General features: G+C 34.5%; 1 protein-coding gene across 1 annotated transcript in view; it reads right to left on the bottom strand.

Moving 5' to 3' along the window:
- The window catches only part of SLC26A7 (solute carrier family 26 member 7), a 52242-nt gene that overhangs the window by 5162 nt on the left and 24155 nt on the right, over nucleotides 1–22925 (bottom strand). Inside the window, exons 6-14 of the mRNA XM_026043280.1 lie at nucleotides 22029–22111; nucleotides 20398–20545; nucleotides 18483–18596; nucleotides 16060–16137; nucleotides 15359–15454; nucleotides 8523–8629; nucleotides 6627–6693; nucleotides 2659–2796; nucleotides 904–952 (exon numbers count right to left, since the gene is read on the bottom strand). Coding sequence (XP_025899065.1) covers nucleotides 904–952; nucleotides 2659–2796; nucleotides 6627–6693; nucleotides 8523–8629; nucleotides 15359–15454; nucleotides 16060–16137; nucleotides 18483–18596; nucleotides 20398–20545; nucleotides 22029–22111 — 880 coding nt within the window. The remainder of the gene's footprint in view (nucleotides 1–903; nucleotides 953–2658; nucleotides 2797–6626; nucleotides 6694–8522; nucleotides 8630–15358; nucleotides 15455–16059; nucleotides 16138–18482; nucleotides 18597–20397; nucleotides 20546–22028; nucleotides 22112–22925) is intronic.

The raw sequence follows: 22925 nt of genomic DNA, 5'->3' as shown, positions 1-22925 counted from the left end.
AGGAAAACCCCTGCCTGTCACTAATGCTATAGAAATGCCAAAGAATATATGAGATCTGCTAAGCTGTTCCAGGCAATCGATTCTATACACCTCCTGTGTCTCTGAAACAAAAGAACTTAGTCTTTCTTTGTATTACCTACTCACATACACATTCATATTTATAGGTTCTAGCAAGTTTTGCCTTAAAAAATGTCTTGTGATATGTTTTTCCTTTGTAGTCTTTATGTTGCCTAAATATATGATTTTTAATGTCTTAAGAATAGCATTTAAATAAAAGTAAATTGTATTTATTTTTTCCTTAAGTTTAAGAGGTTTCTTGCAACAGAAGCAAAATGCAAATAAAAAATATATAAATATAAATGTATATAAATATATAAATACATAAAATATATATAAAATATATAAATATATAAATATATAAATATATAAATATATAAAAAGGGAATGAAAGCCAATAATCATTGCTTCAGTTTAGAAATGACCCTTTAAGACACAGAATTGAGATTACCTTACATCTAAAAGGTATATACTTGATACGTAACAGCAGCACACTGTGAAACATTATTATTATTATTACACTGAAATTCATTCACTAACAAACATTTTGAAGGTAAAAAAATACACAAACACACTCCACAGACATGCACAAGTTGCCTCTTCTAAAGGCAACTACAGTTAGGATTAAGGATCATGTCTATCTGCTCCCCTTCTTTCCAAAACTTTAAGCCTCGTAGTTTGTTTTTCTTTTCTAATGAGTGGTTTTTTTCTCTCCARTTTCATTAACTGAAAATATTAGTTTCCAGACAATTTGAGTTAGCATAGAAATAAATGAAAAAATGTGGACCCGTTTTGCATGCTTACATTCATCTTGTTTTTAATATGATTTATAAATAATAAACTCACCACAACAACTTCCATTGGAAAGTGAACAGAGCAACGCATTCTGCTCACACTGAAATAAAAGCAACAAATATTTAACATATACAAATCCAATGTGCAATAACCAGAGAAAAACAATGCAATACATAAGAATTCTGTTTCTCAATATGAAAGCTAATCCTTCCACAAACTCAACATTACTTAAGATTGCTCAACTTCTATGACTACTTTGGATCCACTAGAAAGCACATTATGATCATAATGCTCTATGGGGCAGGGAGGCATGCAGGAGAAGTGGTTAAAGCATGAAAAGATGCTCTGAAGAAGATAAATTCAAGTATGTAATTTCATAAGATTAGTATTCAACTTATTCTCTTTTTTGCTGCAATCTCATCGAAGTATATTTTAGAGAGAATGGTTTTGATGTGTAAAAATATTTAAAGAATTCTTTTTTATCTGGACAAAAAAAATTAATATGATTTTGGTTTTAAAGTAGCTAAGCTTCCAATAAAAATAGCAGTTAAAATCAGAAGTACAGAACAGAAACCAAGATCCAAACTCCATTTTTTTCACTCCTACAGTTCTAAAAAAAGGCCTTTTTTTCCACAAAACAAGAGTATGTGCTTTATTTAAGCTAGTTTTACTGTCGGGTACCTTTCAGAGGAGACAAAGGATAGAATCTCCCGACCCAGTAGCTTATAAAGGAACTTATGAAATTAACTTATTAACTTATTACACTTATCAATCTAACTCATAAACTAATTCCAAATAAATGCAAAGTAATTTCTTTCTGTTTAGAGGTTTGTTATCTAAATATCAGTTGCTACCCGCAGAGCAAAGGAAAACAAAYGTCACAGTCTCTGTTTTCAGAGCTGGTTTCCCACATGGTGAGGAGGAGATGGTCACCCCAGCCCGGGCAGCCCAGCTCTTGGTGGTGGGCAGAGACTGCTCTGTGCTGCCTTAACAACCTGTCTAGGAAATAGCTGTGGTTTTATCCACTCAGTCAACCAAATTGGATGAAATTACTTCCAGTAAGCCTTGCACAGTGTGTCTTTACAGTAATGAAAGAAAACTAATTTCTCCCTTTTAGGAAAGTTTAGAGGAAGATGCTGTAGTTATGTGCAGATATATTTGAAAAGTATTATAATTACAGTGGCATCACCCAGAACCAAATTATATATAATATTATCCTGTTTATTTTATCAGGAAAAAAAATGATATCAGTACAAACAACGTATAAAATGAAAAAGAAAAGTATTTTAGAAAATAATTTTAGTAGTTTTACACATTTATAAATTCTTACTATTGGAATTATTGTTAGAGTCAAAAAGATCTCCAGAATGATCTCTAGCACAATCCCTCATATATTATTCTACTGGAATTATAACTACCTGCTGACCCTGCACAACCCCTACATTTTATGCAACTGGAATTGTAACTACTCACTGTCTTTATAAAATCACTATATAATATTAGCTGAGGTTATGCAGGGTCTGCCAGACATTTTAAAAAGCACGTCAAAAAGTCAGCACTTCAATGTCTTTTATAGAATCACATTTAGAGAAATGTTGGAGGGATACTTTTCAAGTAATAATACAAAAGCCATACCAAATCTGATAAAGATTGAGGTTGACATTATTCTACTGTAATTTAATCATTTGCGATATTACCTTTTTCTATCTATTTCAATATATGATTACATTCTCTAAAAAAATAAAGGAAAGCAAGGTGATCTTGAACACTGTCATCATGATTATTGATGGATGTAGCACATCCTACCTTGTTTATATCTTCATATGCTTGAGTGCTTGTGCTGTCCTTCTGGATTATTTTTATCAAATCTTCATGAAATTTCCTGGCATTCAGAAAGACTAATGGGTTATTGATTGAAATTATCTGTGCCTGTTTCAATGATTCCTGTGAGATGAAATAAAGAAAAGGCTGAGAAGATTATCTTAGCTATGGAGATTAAAACCAACACAGTTTCCTAAAAAATCCTGTAAATCAATATAAGAACGTTGAGCTAATTCAAGACAGCACAAAAGCAAAATCATATTCACCATAATATATCATATTAAGAACTAATATCTGGCAAATAACATAGCATTATTTCAACTGCTATGATTCTGCACAGGCAAGACCAGGGGTGTAGAGAAAGGGGATGTCTTTTGTTAGACTTGTGTATTGGAAAAAGCAGACAAGTTTGGCGACATAGAGCACTAGTGGTTTGAGGAACACTTGCATTGTGCATCTCAGTCATCTGAAGGTGACTTCTTTAATACAACAAGGGCATATCTTCAGGGAAAGGCAAAAAGCCATCAGAATAAAAGCCTTTGGTACTGAAGGAAAGTCCCACTACTCCTACCCGCTCTGGTTTCACATCTGTTCYGGAATCAAGAGCAGAAAATCATTTTACAGTAAAACCTGTAGCAGAAGCACCTGCCTTGAGAGAAATCCCTCTGGATCTTCTCTTACCTCACCAAAACCTTCAGGAAAAATAAAATCACAACACTTCAACTGGTACAAAATAGTTCTAGACCAAATCTGAATGTAAAGCTTGGCTAACGTATTTCTGTAAGCAGTACAATAAATAATCAACACAAGAACCATGAGTACCCTGGAATTCTACATTAGCACTTCCTAGAATATATTTCACTCAATCCACAGGTGTCTGTGTAGGACACTCCACAAGATTTACACATCAGAATGAGTACTGAAGGACAACTCATAAAAGTCAGAAATACCCAATTACCAMCAGGCAGCATTTCCCACAAAACATGCACTTCCATATGCAAAACACACTATGAAAGAGCATCAGTTTCAACCGTCTCATGCAAAAATTGCACRCTTTTGAAAAACGAAAATAGAGTAAGAGACAATATTCAACTAATTTTAATGGAGCAAGGCTCTCATACAACTAACAATGTCTCAGTATGTCAGCCTAGTCTCTAGAAGTATTCCAGAAGGATTTCAATCCACAGAAGTGTTTTATTTAATAAGATATCTTATCACCAAATACAGAAATGGGTCTGGATAAACAAAACATGCATCAGCTACTGAAAAAAAAAGATTTATGTAAGAACTACTTGTGACAAACCAGTAACAGAAAATAAAAAGCAAGAATTTACAAGAGAGAATGRAGGCCCCCAAAGCCTTTATTCATCCTAACAAAATCCAGAGATTCATTAAGCTACTTAACAAGCTCATACTCAAACACAAAAATAAGCAGAGCTGGCACCRAGACAATTTTTCAAGTAGTTCAGTAGAGTATGGATTTGGACTGAAGTCACACAGCTTCCCCAAYAGACAAAACAGGAATGAAAATCTTCACCACAAACCACACAAACTATCTCCTTATTGCAGATTACTATTCAGACTTCTGGGAACCAGATGCCCTCTCAGACACAGCAACTATCACACAGATTAATGAAGCATCTCAAACATCTCAAACTTTGGCAATGAACCCCAGATTATGTATACTGATTTCACACAATCTATCTATGAATGCGATTATGGTAAATATAMCATCAGCAACATACCTCGGTCAGTAAAGTGGCAAAGCCTAACTCTCAATTAGAATGGCTAAGATTATACAAAAGAAAACTCTATCACAAGAGAAAAGAGGGCACGACATACTTGATGTTGAGACAAGCAGGCACTTTGGTGACATATCAGAAACAGCAGAGTAAAAGACAAAAACTAAGAAAAAGCGAGAGAGACATACAAAGGTCTATGATGAGCAGAAAGCTAATAGTCTTCCAAAAATACAAGCGATTCACCTTGAAAGGCTGAAATCATTAGGCCAGATCAAGTAAAGTATGGGTGTAATCTTTTTATTCTGGGATGGGCAAGGAAAATTGTGCCAGACATKCAGTGATTCCTGGCCCTAGCTCAGTTCTAGTGCCTTTCTTAAAACATTTCCAAAGCTTTATCTAAACTGTTTTGAGGTTAATGAGTTCCTTTTCATGTATTCTTGCAAACGAAGGAGTAAAATTATCCAAAGTGGCTAACTCATATCACTTAGGAGAAGACCAAGAGCTGTCTTACGCGCAGTGCACTCTGTCTACTTCAGCAGGAATTTGATTAAGTGAATGTCTGTGATGCAATGTGTTTCACATAAGTTCCTAAATATTCTCTTGATTTTTTTCCACATTAAAATGTCTCTTTTTCTATTGATGAAATAATTTCCATAAATCCAAAGAATAAAATGGCAGAGTAAATCATTAAACTTCAATATTTTAATGTTTAAATGTCCTGTTTATGTCTGAACTGTTATTTACAAAGGGAACTTGGATCACTCTAACATTCATATATTTACTTCTAAATAACCACTGTAATTCAGTGACTCTAAATTAAATTAAAAGTATTGTTCTAAATCTTAAAAATATTTTCCTTCTTTGTTTTGTGCAATAAGCTCTTGAGCAATTTGCTTTACTAACAAAATGTTATTCCCCCCRCATGCTGCCTGCAGATACTAGTTTGTTATTACATGGGGACTGGCAGTATACTCAGTGATTAAAGAAAAAAGCAGGAGAGAATTTAGCTTTAAAAAAAAAAGGAGAAACATATGGATTTGTACAAATATTTTACAAACTGATATGGAAAGGAAACATGCAAATCAAATTTGAGGTTACACATCTTTGACAAAGTTAGTCCAACTTCTTTTTAATGAAAAGTGATATATTGATTGACTATTTTGTTGGGCTAGGTTCAACGATAGTGTTTTTAATTCATTTTCAGAGGCCTCTCCTACCTCTTGTATTTTTATATCCCAGATTTCTTTGATGTGCCAGAAAAGTAAACCCTCCAGAACCAAGTTCAGATTTTGAGTAAGATATCTCTATTTTAGAACATTTATCAGAAAAAATAATTTCTTTGGACTGGTACTTCTTAATACTGAGTCTTAGTGGCTGTTGAGTGTGCTGCTTACTGACATATAGGTTACTTAGTACATGAAATGAAAAGCAAACATGGTAGAAGCCAGCACTGCAAAGAGGAGACGTATCTTAGTGACTAGGACTGTGTATTGGAAAGATTTGTGGCTGCCCTTCTCTCTCATCTGCTGACTTACCCTTGACTTTGGAGGAGCCAGTTCTCCTCGGTGGGCCATTGCTTTTCTTATCACAGGCCAGACCAAAAGAAAATTGGGGATAATAGTAATGAAAATTAAAAAAAAAAAAAAAAAATCTTAAAAATCTGACCTGCTAGGTTGAAGTTGTGCAAAGGCCAAATATAAAAAAAAATCCCAAACATCTGGAAGGAGACCTGCATTCTTTTTCTGCATCTGAGTGCCCGTATGTGAGCACACGATGGTGAGAAGTTGCATGAGGTGGTCTGTGACAGCTCTGTACTGTTATCAAAGTCGCACCATCTCAAGAACAGAGGCATCTCATAAGACTACAGAGACCTGGTTGTGGACATGGTCCTTGCTGGAATGAGCTTTTCCTAGACTGACTGGATTTAAGAAATCCTTTTTCAAAAAGCAGTTCCAAATAGAAGAGTAATAAACAGGCTGGGAAAGATAGAGGTAAGAGGATTTGCCTAACTTAACTTTACAGACCAGCAGCAGGAACAGGGAATATTCCAATTTCATGAGTCCCAAACTAGTTCTTTATTTATTTTTTTCACATTAACCTTGAAGTGGAAATTTCTCAAAAATGTTCCTTTAAGGCACAGATTATAAGCCTCTAACCAGCAACAGAAGATTAAAAAAAAAAAAAAGCCCAAAAAAAGATAATTAAACTTACACAGTTTTCTTCTGTTTTGTATTTATAATCCACCTCTTTCATATTTTTCAAATTCAGTGTCTTTACTCTGCAACCAGTACATAGAGAAAGGAAAAACTGTTAGTAGCTTCAAACAGAAACAGGAAGAGATATAATATGATATGATAAATGATATGATATGATATGATATGATAAATGATAATATAAACATTTAAAGTTGTGGCAATAAAGTCCATATTATTTTTGCACTTATAAAGCTAGTAGTGGTGAGGCAATAAAAACAGTAAAAGGCATATATTAGAGAAAAATAAATTCTTCCAGCATATTCATGATAAACAGCTACCAAGAAGTAAACTCTTTGCTAATCCAGTAATGTTGATATAGTATATTGCTTTATAAATGGTAAATAAAAGGTTAATTTTAAGTCTCATTATTGCTAGTCATCTGGCTGGAGAGGAATTTTCTATTCAAAGTAGCTAATATATAGTTACTACTTCAGAAGTAAAGAGATTTAATTAACATTTTTACTGTAAAACCAGGATGTAAGAAAAAAAGAGAAGATATTAGATAGCTAAAGATCATGAAAACTAAAGAAATTTGTAATTGAAATAAATGCATCTCAGTATAACAAAGCAGAACTTCAGACTATAGCTATCAAAGCAGGAGATGACTAAAAAAGCCTTATTTCTCCCTAGGCTCTCTATACAGTAAATGGAGAAAGAAAGTCTCCTTTCTGCTTTAAATCATCATGTGAGGTAACCCATTTAACTGCAGAACAAAACTATAAAACTATCATCTTATTTCTATAGATTCTTATTTACTCTAATGCCTATTCAAACTCTAGTCTCCACTATGTCAGACAAAAGAGAATACTTTTGTTTTGTGGCAAATATCACTCATCCTCTGCTGTTCAACCTCAGACATCCAATCACAGCATGTAAATAACATGAAAACATATATCTTCCTTTACTAGCAGAATTTTCAAAAAGTTTAGTTTATTGAGTTTATTGAGAGGACATTGCTAAAAATGTACTAGCAGATTCAATCAGAAACCATCTATTAAAATTTATAATTGTGGTACAATTGGAAATTATATAAATGCTGATTCTGCAAATTAATGCATAAGAATAGAGTCCTGCCTACATTGTCAACACCGTCAACTTAAAGAGGCATTGAATCAAGCTGGCTATATTGCAGTTAACTCCAGTGGGATTCAATGTCCATGCAAGTAACTGCCACATGAGACAAACCATTTTCTTTTTTTTTTTTTTCTCACAGTAAAGTGAGTAAAGAACTTTACTCACCAAAGGAACAATTCCAGTATATAATGAAAAAGAATATAAATAATTTTATTAACTGCAGTTTCTTCATCCTGACTTTTCTAATGGAGACATGACATTCGAAAGGTTCCTTTAAGACAGGAGAAAAGTTGTGCAATTCTCTTCTATTAGGATATTTTAGGAATTAAATTGTCAGCTAGCACTTCCTAAGCAATACAGTGTCTGAAAGTTTATAATGGAACTTAATCACCAAGGCTTGTCAGACATCCTGCTTCTTTTTTTTTTTTTTTTTTTTTTTTTTTTTTTTTTTTTTTTTTTTTGAAAGAGCAAGCAAGGATCTAATGAAAGAAAATGTGTATTATTGATCTTACACCCTCACTTAGTGAGTTATAGGGATGTGTAACTTCTAACAGAAAACATATAATAGCCTCATAGAAAAAAAAATGTTTAGTCTTCAACAAATGCTCAGTTGATGTTCCCTTTTCAGTTTTCTTATGTTGTAGTGTTCAGTAACAAAAAAGGTGAAGCTTCTTTGTTAATGTCACTGTACTGTATGTCTTTACAAAGTGTGAAGCAATATGGCAAAAAGAAGTTATGACCATGCACTAATGGAATAGTTCAATAAATTATTTCTCACCTGGAAAAGCGGAAAATCACAACTGAGATTGTGCAGACAACTCCATACAACAGTCCCACGTTAGCAGCAAAGCATATTGTAAACACATAGGTACTAACCCATATGCTCTTTAAGGAGGAAAACACAGGGGTGATTAGTTTCAATGTTTGCAATGATGTATATTTTACAAGTTGAAAATCCAGATTTTTAAATTGTATACACTTTCTTAGCATAAAGAGGTGATCAGTAGGATCTTAAAATGAACAAAAAAAGAATGTCAGTGAGTAAAATAACACTTCTCCAGTAGAGAACACATATGGCCTGAGATTACAAATCCTATTCTCATAGAAATTCATTTCTGAGTTACTCAAAAAAGTATATACGGATGTGATAACAGTATAATTCAGAACAAATTTGGTCTATTTATAAAAATCATATTCAATTTTCCACATTGTCCAATTATTATCAGTAAAAAGTCCTCACCTTACCTCATACAGAGAAGTGTCTTAAAGGTCACATACAGCGAGACCTTCTCCCACTGGTTGTTAAGTGGGAGTTACAATTTGCAATAAAGTTAATTAAAAGGGTCATTTCTCAGTGTACAGCAAACTAAAATAATTCAGTAACAACTAGAAATTCTTGAGAAACCAATTTGTTTAAATGAAAACTGTGGATTTGCAGAATGCTTCTTCATCTCTCAATAACTGAATAGAAAAATATTTTATTTATTTTAATTACAAAATAAAAAATAATAAGTATATCTTTAAAAATCATTACTTGTAAAAAGAATTTTATATATTACAAAGTAAAAACATTTCTATACTTCAGGATCTTTTCCTCAATTATTTTCTAAAGAGAAAATGGACACATCAAGATTTTAGAATTAAAATGAAAAAGATATGAACTTGATTTCCTATGTCAGCCTAGTATCACAAATATTCAGCAAATATTTCCTTAAGTAAAAACTAACAGCTGATTTTTTTTATATAAAGTGGAAAAGAAGAATGAGAGGTATTTTAGCTTTTTTTAGGTGCCTGTTTTAACAATTACAGTTCTTGTTAGAGTTTTCAGGAAAAAAAATCATGTTACAATGGTATAATCCATGTTAATATTATCCATTCTGATGCTTTTCCTTTACGAAAGCCAGAGAATATAGGACACTTTCAACCTCAATACAGGATCTTTGTTCAAGTGTAATTCAGAATTGTTATTTTCTAAATTAGAAAAAACAAGACATACAGTATTAATTTGTGCTTTCTAGAGGAAGGAGTAATATATATCTCTCCTGAGAAAGCTTTTTGTTCCTTCTCTTTAAATTTCTGAAATACAGAAAAAAAAATGCTGTCTTTTCAATGACAGCAGCTAATTAAAGATGTGATTCGTTCTCTATAAAAATGTTCCATTTCCAGTTATTTATTTAAAATAAGATTAAAAAGTAAAATAGCAACTTATACAAAATTATTCTGGTACATCTGCAAAGAATACTGTATGAACAAAAAACATGAAGTTCTGATTAATCAGTAAAAAAAATAATTCTAAGATTTATATATCCTATATATATATTTATAAAACTTTGCTTATCGTATATAAAAGGGTTAACAGAAGCACTACAAGCCTGAAATTCAGACTAGATCAACATTTATCCCAGCTTTGTAAAGACTGAATCCTCAACAAAGCCTAAAATCAAGTTAGCTGCTTCTACTGCAATACATCTAGGTAACAACTGCTGCAAGATCTGCAGAATTATTCTCTCTCTCAGAAGGAAAAATAAAGCATGACAAAACAATACAAAGTGTATATAGGAAGAATCAAAGGCAAAAAAAGATTAAATACTTCTGAGAAGTCTAGCTGAGTGTCCCTCACGCAGCTGAGTATCTCACATCTTATAACCTGAGATAACTATTGTGATACAGGATGAGCCAAAACCATCATTTTCTCATCTGCCAGTCATCAGTTCTGCAATTTATGTTGGCCTATAGTCAATACTTTATGAGGAGAGGTAGAGTCAACTTGTAGAAAGAAGATACGCTGATCTGTTAGATATTTTTTTTTAATTCATGAATTGTCATAGGGTTCAACAAAGAAGTCATAAAAACATCAAAGACTTCTTTGGTAACTTACTTTAAGATAGATATAATGTGCACCACTGCATTTCTCAAGTCATTTCTCAAGCAAAAATGTATTATAGATACGTGTTATTCTCAAAGTTTAAAACAAAATCCATCTTCAAAGTATGGTTGTACTGCATAAATTAAAATAATTCTAAAGAGATAAAACTAGTAAGTAGGAGACATGGATTTCTATTGAGCCTTATATATCCAAAATAAATAGAAGCATTTGGAGCATGGAGCTGTGGTGACTGTGCATGATTTGCTGTCTCCAAAGCTCTGTTTCTGTACCACTTTGAAAACAGAATCACAGAATCATTAAGGTTGGAAGGGACCTCTAGAAATCCTCTAGTCCAACTCCCCTGCTCCAGCAGGAACACCTAGAACACATAAACAAATAATAAACTTCCCTTTCCATTGTGGACTGAAAAGATAATCAGCTATTGACTGCATAAGTAAGATTTATTTCAGCTCATATTAACTATCTACAGTACAGATGTCTATAGCTGAGGGGGCTGTCTAGATTCCTACCAAAGTCAATAAAAATGAGGTTACTAGATCCATTTAGGATGTCATTCATGTGACCCTATCTAATTATGCACATGCCCATCTGTATAAATGATGAATCATATCCTCAGTTTTACTGACTATACTGACCAGCTCTGTGCTGTCTGCTAAGTGAGGCCATGAAGATTGGCTCAAATACGGAAGGCCATGCTCTAGTCACCAGTATGTAGCCAGCAAAATCCCAGTAAAGTCCAAAGTCCTGCTCATTCAGAGCATGCCTTGGCATAGCGGATGTAAAGGTAACCTGTACCAAAAATCACAATCCAAGTGCTGAAATGGAAAATTGTCACTACAGTCATCGAATAGAGATTTTGTAATAGTAGATTTTTAGAGCAGTTCTATAATATAATTTTTTACAATATTGAGAGGGTATTTCTTTTACACAGACCTTCTAGGAGCCAGATGGACTGGCATAAGTGTTATTCTTTAAAGAGAATTTATATGGAAATCACAGTCTCAAAGGATTAAGCATTTGCAAGCCTCTTCCCACTCACTTAAAAAACTGTAGCAAAAGTAATTCAAGGTAGCATATTCCCTAAGAAAGGGAGGATAGAAAATCTCCCTGAGATGTCAAAAGCTAGAAGCATCCAGGTAAAATTATTATCATAGAAAAGGTAACTTGTTACTCTGTGGTAATTTGTGTGTTTAATTCCTCCAAGCTCTGTCATGATTTAGGCCCCTTGATGATTAATAGCTATGCATACCTCAAACACTAAGAAACTAAGAAACTGATCCTTTGGAGGATATAATGTAAGATGTTCTAGAAATACAGGAATTTGTACTGGTGAGAGCAAAATTTCTGCACAAGAACACTCCTGGGCCTCTAATTCCTACTCATTTATATTTTCAGATTTGAGCTGTTTGAAATGGCAACAGGGAGAGCAACAGAGAGAGCATGCACAGCCTTGCCTAGCCTGACAGCCCGGCCCATGCGTGGGAACAGGAGCTCATATACCTTTCTCAATACTCAAAACATTTTTTTCTCCCATCTCTCTGTGTTTTCTGATATTATATTAATGAAAGAGATAAAAATAGTAAGAATGAAACAGAAATATTATAGTGGCAGTTATCAGAATTGTTTTCTTCATTCCCCATTCCCTGTGGTTGCTCAGTGTTTCAGAACTTCATAGTGACAAGGTCTTCAAGGCTGCTTGTCAAAAGTGTCTCTCTTTTGAATGTATTTTAATTACTGACTTAATGTCATCCCTTATATATTTTTAATTTTTATTTCATACATACATAGCTTCCTTTCATAAACCAGGGGATATCTATTTTTATTATAAATTACTGCCATTTTCATTTACAACTCAGATATATAACTCAGCTATTTCAGGTCTGGTCATTTTCTGGCAAAATCATTTGTACAATTTCTACATCTAACATTTTTCCTGTCCAAAATACTGCAGTATTTCTCTGCTGAATACCTAAATCACATGATTATTTAAATCTCATAGGAATGTTTCTTATTTTATTGCCATTTTCATATACAGTTTCACAATATCACCTTCTGAAATACTTTCCGCTCCCCTTGGTGATTTTCAAATCCAACTGCTAAAAGCAATAAGAATATTTTTATTTAACATTCTATCACCAGGAACTAATCCTTGCATAGTTTGAATGTCTGAGGAAGTATTTTATATTATTTTTAATTTGATATATGTGTGTAATTAATTTTGTCATGTATTTTATCATTTATACCTATATTTTATGTTTATATGTTGTAGCAACATTTTACATTATTCATATTTATATTTGAATTAAGCTGAGCAAGAATTTTGGAAATTGTTAAGTCATCCCAGAGGTATTGCAGCTGACAGAAGACATTAAGTGAAGGAAAAGACCTTTAAGGTCATATGAATGCTCTGACTGACAGGAGAAGACCTTGGAGTAAATCTTTTCCTCTAGCAAGAAAGAGACCAAATGTGATTTGAGAAGTGATGTGCAAAAACAAGATGTTCCTGAGAATTTATCAGAACAAGCTGAAAGAAAACCAAAGCAAACATATGTAATAATATTTAGCTGATAACATTTGGTATTACCAACCTAGCTTTGTCAGTCTAGCTGCTGATTTAAATTCAGCTGCTCTTAAGCATTACATTTGCAAGAAAGAATCAAATATTTCAAATGGAGAGATTTGGAGCTGCACCTTTTACGTTTAAAAAGGGATAGATTTTGCAAAATACTAATCAACAAATAAATATTCTTCATGCTCGTTGCAGTATGAAGATTCCACAGTTACAATATTATAAAAGTGATAAGGAGTAAGGTAAGAATTTGACTTAAACTACAATACTCTGTTTCCCTGCGTTATCATTTGTCAGACGTATAAGAGTCCTGTGTTACATGGTGTATATACTTCACATAAGCTGTTCCAGAAAGGCAGTTATTTCCAAAGGTTTTAATAGAGTTCCTAGCTTCAAAATATTTTGGACAACTTAGGTAATGGAACTGATTCATTTCCAAATGCTATCAATTGCTGCGGTGAATCTCCTAAGTCCAAAATCAACACCAGTGCAGTCACTCAATCACAGGGCTTGGTTGCCTCCATCAGTGCTGTGCAGCAATGTAAGATCAACAAAAAAAATCGAGCAATGTAAGATCAACAACTACCAAAGATAAATGGTGGTTTCAGATATGTTCAGCCAAAAAGATAAATCCAGCCAATTCTTTCTCTATGTAGCATCTCTTAAAACTGATATCTGTCGAAGATTTAATACCTAACTATTCATCCATAATTTTCTGCCAAAACCACAAAAGCAAAAATCAGTTCTTTTAGTCTATCTTTGAAGTCTCAACAAATCTAGGGAGCTTCCAAAATGCACTGCTAGAAAACTTGGCTAACTATTATCTCAGTGCATTGCTGGAGAAGCTAGAGCTCTCCTTCCTGTAACTACCAATTGTCTCCAGTCCATTGGTGTCAAAACAACTTGTGCTCCATATCATTCATTGTTTAGGTCACTGGCAACCTGTGTCAAGCAGAAAACCAAATATTGTGCAAGTGACATAAAACAGACTTTGCTTCTGGAGGAACATAAGGTTTCATAAAAGGCAGAGCCTTTCTTCTGGGTTTTGCCAAAAGAATAATTCTAGTCTTCTGTCACTGTGAAAGATCTGACACACCCAAACTTCGTCGTATTTACTGAAACCCAATATTCCACCAAATATCGTATTCAGTCTAGACAAACAATTACTGTATTTTACGACTGTAGAATACTAAATTACTGAAGAACTCAAAAGAATCTTCTATCACTTCTGGAAACTCCTACTTATTACCACAGAACAGAAAGATATAGTCAGACTACCTTCCTGAGCAGGTGTTACCTGAAAGGCACAAAAATAAAAGTTCCTAGATCTTTAAGGGATGTCTGTACCAGTAATACGTAAGCTAAAAAATGCTTACCATATCATTCTACCAATGGACTAATATAATCAAAAGATCTCTCAGAAGAAAAAACTAGGAGCTTTCCTAAATATGGTATAATATTTGAATGTGTCCCACTAAAACATCTCTCTAATACTTCCAAAGAATTATGTGCACATGTGACTTTGCACTAAAATTTATTTTCATATTATGTTTCTTTCCATCTATCTTTGTCTCTATACCTTTTCCACTTATCATATCTCTTTCCACCTCTCTCTGCCCTATATCAGCTCTCATCCTGTGGAATCTTTCACCATGATCAATCAATCTCTCTTCTGCTTACAAAACCAACAGAGTTCATGCAATTTACCTGCAGTAACTCAGGACCTGCATCGTTCCCAGCTCTATTTGTTGAGTACTGCTGACCCATGCACAAAGAGAACAACAATATCAGGACCTCAAATAATTCTGTAATAGCAAAAATGTGGTAACCAGCTACAGTAGATAGCTAGTACAGCTAGAGGGTTGTACAGACTTATAGAGTAAAATACATATCTGTTCAGATTAACTTGATCTGTCTGTATATAGTATTAAATTAGGATTGATTTTTAATCATTTGCTAGAGCTCTATTTAAAGACAATTAATATTTCAGATACTGTCATTCTGAGACAGAAAATAAATAGGTAGTAGACCCACAAAAAGAATTTGTGTGTTATAAGCTTGTGCTTCTGTCTTCTTGGACAGCAGTTCTATCAAAGCTTTTTAGTAAGTATTTGTTAAATCTTCTCAGAAAAACATCCTAGGACTAAATTACACTTACCCAGTCTACTTTATCCACATTCCAATATTTTTTTAAGTCACGGAACTGCATCAGCATCCCCTTCAAGCCCACAACAATGATGCTTGCTAGAACACACTATAAGGGAATAATAATATAAAAAAGCTCATTAAGGAATTGATTCTTCCTTCAGCTCCAACCAATAAAATTTAATTATAGAAAATCATGCTTAGTGTTTCAAATATGGGATAGGTTCTGATGACCTTGTGACACAAAAATCGAAGCATTAAACACAATTTTTCCTTCCTAAAAGACCATGAGAAAAAGACAGGAACTTCAGGAAGTTCTGACCCTCTACACTTCATCAGAGCAACACAAAGCCAGCATATAAACACAGCAGCACTGATTTCAGAGCTCTAGGGAAAGGTCAAATTAATATGGATACATATTGTACAATAATGCCAAAAGTAAGATAAGAGAAATATTTAACTATATACTTATATGGAAGCCTATGCATGTAACCATATTAAAAAAGTATATGTAATATATGTATATTTATACATATTTATATATAAAATCTCTATACATTATGTATTAATCTATACATTTTATGATTTTGAGAAATGTTCCTCCTTTACTTCTCTCACTCGCATGGAAATAAAAGAGAGTTGTCTTAGATGGAGAACCAAGAAATCAAGTCTTCAGAAAATACTTGATGTAACCTTTAAAAGTGAGTACTGTACCATGGGCATCCAATATAGCAAGGGTCCGACTGCATAGATCACTACAAGAATTAATGTACAAGAGATAAGGCAAGCCACCTAAAAGCAATGAACAAGAAAAGCACATTATTCAATCTAGTTAAGTTAAAGAAAGAAAAGTTAAAATATGTTAAACATCCCATTAAGCAAACATTATTGACAAAGTTAAGAACAAGATGTTAGAGATTCTGGCTATTAATCTACAGGTTACAGATGCATTTAATTTTAGTTTCTGATGATTATCTTCAGCTACCCTTCAACTCAGTGAAAACATTGTAACTGACAGCAATATTTTTGTTTGACCTTGATGTCATCATACAAACACAAACCACAATATGACTTATTCAACCAGCTATTAAATATTGCATATTTGTGTGCAATAACTCATTTCACAATATTCACAGCACTCATTCTATTTGCATTCTGCAAAAATTACAGTAATGTACCCAATGTTCCACTAGACCACAGATTTTTGTCATTGAACAAAAATTCTATATAGAGAACTATGTGCTTGTCTTTTCATAAGAGAAGCTTTGTACTTTTGGGGCGACCAACACTAAAATGAACCCACTGGGTTAAGTCAGCAACCGTCACTGATACTCACACTAGCATCTATATATTTTATCATAAAAAATCCAGTAGGAAATTATAATTTTATGTTAAAAACTGATACTTAGTTCAGGTAGCATGAATCAGGATGAGTGTGTTCAAATTTTCACATTAATTTGACGGAAAAAATGTAATAAAATAGCAGTCTCCCACTGATTAAAAAGTGGAGTACTTCAGACCTCATTAAGATGGAGTTCAGATTCACAGAAGGTTTTTGATGATAAGTAGGCAGATGTTCACTTTATTTTGGATTGATAAAATGTTTCTTTAGTAAAATAATTAGGTTTCATTTTAAGAGACAAGTTGTTAAAAACAAAAACAGACAAGTTGTTAAAACACTAGAAAAAGCCATGTTTCTCTTCAAAATTCCATCAAGAATGGCGGTTTACAGAAGATACACAATCTGGTGGCAGAGTCACTAGAAACTTTTCCCTCTCCCACATCCCCTCAAAGTAAAAAAAAAAAAAAAGAGAGAAAAAAAAAGCATAAATGCTTCTTGAAGAACAATTTTTAGCTGATAATAGTCCCTCACTTCTGTTGTCCCCTAGGAAAAGACTGCAGGCAAGAGTAAATGACTACACTGAATACAAATACAGTCTTTGGAGGAAAATGGGCTGCTCAGAGCCTCTGCAATGCTCTTCACATTTCCCTCTTGATATGTATGAAATTAAATAAATTAAATTAAATGAAAAATAAATTGACTTCTGTCTGTGAGCTCAAAGCAACCCTTTGGTCTTCTCTTCGCCTGTGATTTTACCAAAGCTTAGCAGTGACGTAATTCTTGTTTCTACATTCTGCCTAAACAGACTCAAAAGAAGAAGTTTGAGTTGATGTTTTGGTCTCCAAAAAGGAGGAGAAGAAAAGAGGACAGACAATTTTAGATGTATTATATAGCAAATTATTTCCATGGTGTTAATATATAAAGAAACTCTGATCTGTACATGCCAACTCCATTACATGTAGTAAATGCCCAGTCACTAATTTCTCTGAGCTGCTGCAACAAGAATGTCGGGGTTTGGTTTCCAACAGTAGGAAATAGGTAATATCTATCCTAACAAAGCTGAATGTCATCTCTGCAGGCACAATGCAGACCTACTGATGGACAGGACATGCCACAAGGCAGAAACTGTCAGATTGCTTGGTTCTTTTAGGAGCAGCTCCCAAGTTTATTTTGACTTCATTTTGAATCTGGAACAGGCTGCCCAGAGAGGTTGTGGAGTCTCCTTCTTTGGAGATCTTTAAAACCCGCTTGGATGCAGCCCTGTGCCACGTGCTCTAGGTGACCCTGCGTGAGCAGGGGGGTTGGACTCGATGACCTCTGAGGTCCCTTCCAACCTTGGGCATTCTGTGATTCTATGAATCTCAAGTACAAGCGCTGATTTTTTTAAAAAAATCTTCTGTTTAGCACTTACCATTAAATCCGTTAAACACCATTAGAGGGCACTTTTGCTACAGTGCTGACAGTTCCACATAAACCTGAGAGGGTTTATGTGTCGTTTCATGCACTCTGTGAAAGGGCAAAACAAAACACTTACCTTTCCACTGACACAGAATTTATATTGAATTAAATAGATACACATTAAAGAGTGATTTTTTTTTTTTTTCCAGCAAGACAGTTTTTGATCATCTGGAATTACATGTAGATTGTTAAAGATGACAGTGAAAAGTCATGCTCCAGGATATGAGAAAAGGGAGGATAGAAAAATAGAGTGGTTAAATCCGAACAAGTGGATAAATCAGCACAGTGAACAACTTACAGTCTGAGTTGTCCTACTTACTCCAGTCCGAGCCATTACCTGTGTTTTGGCGCCCGTACTATATAGAAGTGCTGTACGTCCCATCGCTGCAGCACTTGGTATGCAAAAGAAAAATGAAGGAATCACGTTGCTGAGGCCATTAGCCAAAAGCTCCTGCAAAGTTGTTAGAAAGAACACGATTTCTTTTTCTTTTTGAATTTGCTGATATTTCAATTCTGCTTGCCAGCTAAGGAATTCCCCACATAAAAATCAGCAATAATAAAGAATGGCCAAAATACCGCAACACGATGTATCATGACTCAGACCTAACTTGGATGATACAGCTGTTGAACCAGATTCATCAAAAGCTGAAGCAGACACATTATGTTCATAGAGTAAATGACACTGCCAGCTTTTGAAGATGAGCTTCAATCAAAATATTTATGCCCTGTTTCACATCTGCATTTTAACAGACCAGGGTTTGGAGTAGTGGCATCTGGGGTGGGTTCAGATCACATCAGGCTTATGACTCTGCTTAGAAAAGGCCAAGCACTGATTTTTTTCTTTTTAGATCCCACCTTAGTGAAAGTGAAATGTGGTAGCAATACTACACTCTATGCTATGTTTTGTTGCAAATACATTTTATTGCCTTGTACTTCTGCCTGCCTCGAGGCCGAGGCGAGGCAGAGGCATATCCATGGTCCCCACGTGCAGCACAGCTGCATTGCCCAGGTGCACTCCTCATGGCACGGTGACACATTCTGCTTGCAACATCGGCTGCCCTGATTCCTGTCAGTCCTATGAGTCATTTGTGTCCTTTTCTCCAATATTCAATAAAAATGTATCCATAGACACCATCACCCCAATAATTAGGCCAAGTTACATTTTTTTCTAAGGGTGCTGAAAGAACTACAGATGTATATGCTCCATGAAGTGCCCCGAAGGCCTACATCCTATTGCAGGGATGTAGAGCTGGGCTTCTGATACCCTCGGACACATCCTCTGCTCCCTATAAAACACGGCCCTACAACATCAATAGAAATTCACAGCACAGCATATTCCTTCTGAGAAAAAAAAGGCAATTTGAATAGACAACAACATTCTCAACACGCTTCCACATGATACCATGACTTGCAAAATACTTGCACTGATGGTACAAAACCGAGTTGTTCTGACAAGGTGTTCAAACAGGCCGCCACCTACAGAACCAATTCCTCTTCATTCCACCTCGTGTGATCTATCCTAAGCCCCTTAAAATAAAGGTGGGGGGATAATTTTAATCACGCAGTGTGATTACCAGCTAGACCTTACCTGGAATTGCGTGCTTCTTGCCATAGTACCTGTATTATTATCTCCACAGATTTTCAGTTGACTTGAAGTTACCCACCCTCCATGACCAGTAGGAAGGCAGGATAAGGCAAGATTAAATAAAACTTGCTACGGCAAAGGGGAACTATGGCTGATATGGGTGCAGATTTGACAGTGCTATCTGAACCCACCTTGCCTCTTTTATACAAATAAACCTTTACTTCAAAGGATACTTCTACTTTGCATAAGTCTCATTTTATAACACCAGATATATCTTGGGGCTGTAAGTACCTATTTTATATTTAGAACTGCTTTGCTCCTTTAATCAGTTGCTAATTGAAAATATTAGCTGGCCTGAAACCTCAGCTGCCACAGGAGAAGCAGTCTCTTCTCAGAACACCAGAAAAACATATTAACACCCAAATTGGAGGCTAGCTGAACTGAATGGGGCATTATAAGATTAACCTGAAGGATTTGCTTCTTCAGTAGGAGTGACTCTACCAATCAGAATGTTCTACAGAGCTGATTTGGGCAAAACTGTAATCACTGGAAGGCTTCATGATGGCATCTGGAACTTCCACTTTCTATTGGGCATTCATCTATATTACATTTTCAGAAAAATGAAGCAATTTCAGTGCARACTGACAGTAAAGAGAAAGAGCTTTACCTGATTTTCATCCACCGAATACTTAAACTTTTTAGCAGAGCCTTGGGCTAGAGCTAGAGAGGCTGCGTAACCAACCAGGGCTACTCCAAAAGCTTCAGTGGCCACTTCAGGGAGGACACTCATGGGTGGTGCTCTTGGTGATGGTATCCTGTAAAAATAAAGATAGTTCTTCTTGCAAAGCATTGTACACAGCCTCAATATACCTGTGGAATGCAAAAATACAAGCTAATTTTTTTAATATTTATAATTTTTTTCTCAATATTTCAGATTAGTTAGTAAGATCTTTTAAGAACTGCTGGGAAGAATTTGTATAGGAAGGTGAGATGATCCCAGATCCCAGATGAAGTCTCATTTGTAAATTCTTATTTGAAAAATTACTAAGGCATCCTTACACATTAGCTCTGCTACTGAATAATATAATCTGCAACTACTCCTTAATTTTTTAATGAGAAATAAACCAGACTCTGATGGATTTTTTCTTTTTTTATAATTGGATTTTTAAATATTAACATTTAAATAATTTAGTATTTTTGTAGGTTAGAAGGAGTAGCTCACATTCATTTCATCCACCTTTTGGCATCTTACAGAAATGCATATATTAAGAATTAAATCAGCCCAAACATCCCCTGTATTTCATCTGTCTTCTAGAGACTTGTTTCCTGGGCTAACATCACTTAAGAGCAGAATTATATTCCTAGAGTTTCTAACACTTTCCACTCCAAGAAAGTTAGATATTCTAGGAAGTGCCTAAAAATATCCAGGAAGGATCTATGCTTATGCTTATATTTTTCAACACAACAGAATATCAGTATGACAGATTAGACAAAAAATAAGCTTTGGAAAAAAAACTGCGCCAATACAGTTCATCAATATATAATACATATCAAAAATACATAACCTCATTTAACTTTAGGTCTACTTAGCATACAATTTCCCCTAAATCTATCTCAGCAACTTCCCATACAATACTCTCCTTAATATCTACTCTAAATTTTCTTTGCAATTAATGATACTGAATAATTTTTCTCTTTCTGATCAAGGTCATGGAGAAAAACAGATTGCAATACACTTTATAATGAACTTATATGGAAATGAACAACATACCTCTGACTAGATTTCTAGATAAAAAGATAACTAATTCATTCACTTTTGCTAAGAAACCACTTTTTCTAAAATTAGTATATGAATGAGTGGAGGGGAATGAAGTGCAGCAATCTACAAGCCTTATCTGATTCTAAGTCCTTTCTTCTAGGGCAACCCAAGGCAACCCACAGAAACAGCAGGTGATGTTCCACCCTCCTGCTGTACAACCACCAGCTCCGTCAAGCATTTAGTGCCGATTTTTTATCCTTTAAATTAATGAATCTGCCATGAAAAATGTACAGGATGGTATGCATTTTTATAATTATTTTTGTGTAGATAAATCTTTTTAATATGAAAGACTGACCAAGAGGGGAACTACTGAGAGAGACTCTATAGCTGAGTCTCTGAGGCTATGAGAGACTATTTGAGGGCTGAAAAGAACATGGTAGATTTTTGCTACTTCCTATTTCAACAAAATATTTTGACCTTTTTGTAGGCCATATATATATATATATTTAATATCCACAAGTTAATAAAAAACATATTACCCTTCAGGAATATGTCCCACAACTTCTAGCCCGTAGATGTATTCCATATCAGCGTAGTAGCAGGCAAGGGAAGAAGCGATTATCTGTGTGATTCAATACAGAAAAGACGTTAAGTTTCTATCAATTTTAGGTTCTCATATGATCTCTATTACTGCATGCAAATGATATAAATATACATAATAATACTGAAATACAGAATAAAGAAAAGATTTGGACAAAAAAAGGATTTAAAATGGAAGGATAAAGAAGGGCTACACTAGAATTTAGATGCTCTACCTTTATGAAAGCAATGTGCAATAGTCTCTGAAAACAGCAGGAATCTTGTCAACTGGTATTAAAAATCCTTCCATGTTACACATATCCCTTGTTACAGTCATTTTTATACATGTAAGCAACATAAAGCAATTCATAATTTAGATGCCCCTAAATGGTCTGACTCAGCTGACGCTCTTTGAGCTCACCTAATCCACACTGGCAGCGTTGATTAGGGCACAAAACACTGCAGAAGAAGGTGTGCCTGTCTCTCATAATTATGTTGCAGTGGTAAGAAATCCTGACGAGGAAGAGGAAAATTTGACCCTAAAGAGGTTCGAACTCACTTTGCCTACATTTTTTTGTAAAAAGAACATGTAAATTCCAGACAAACTGCCACAGGCCCCGGTCTMTGATCCTAGGTTTTTCTGTACATTGTATGCAGCTTAGTATGAAACACAAAGCAGATCTTAGGGCAAGGACCAGATCAATACTACCTCTTTTTCTATCCTTTTGTCTAAGAAAAATCATAGAATCACAGAATGGTTGAGGATGGAAAGGACCTTTAGAAACATTTGTTTTGTAAATCATCCTTTCAACAAAAGAGTAATTGTGATATCTGCTCTGAGAAGCACCTGTCCTTCA

Source organism: Nothoprocta perdicaria, unplaced genomic scaffold, assembly GCF_003342845.1.
Source record: "Nothoprocta perdicaria isolate Ctin4 unplaced genomic scaffold, notPer1 scaffold_326, whole genome shotgun sequence".
Lineage (NCBI taxonomy): Eukaryota > Metazoa > Chordata > Aves > Tinamiformes > Tinamidae > Nothoprocta > Nothoprocta perdicaria.
Note: the sequence above shows the minus strand (reverse complement) of the source record. Positions and strands in the feature narration are given on the sequence as shown.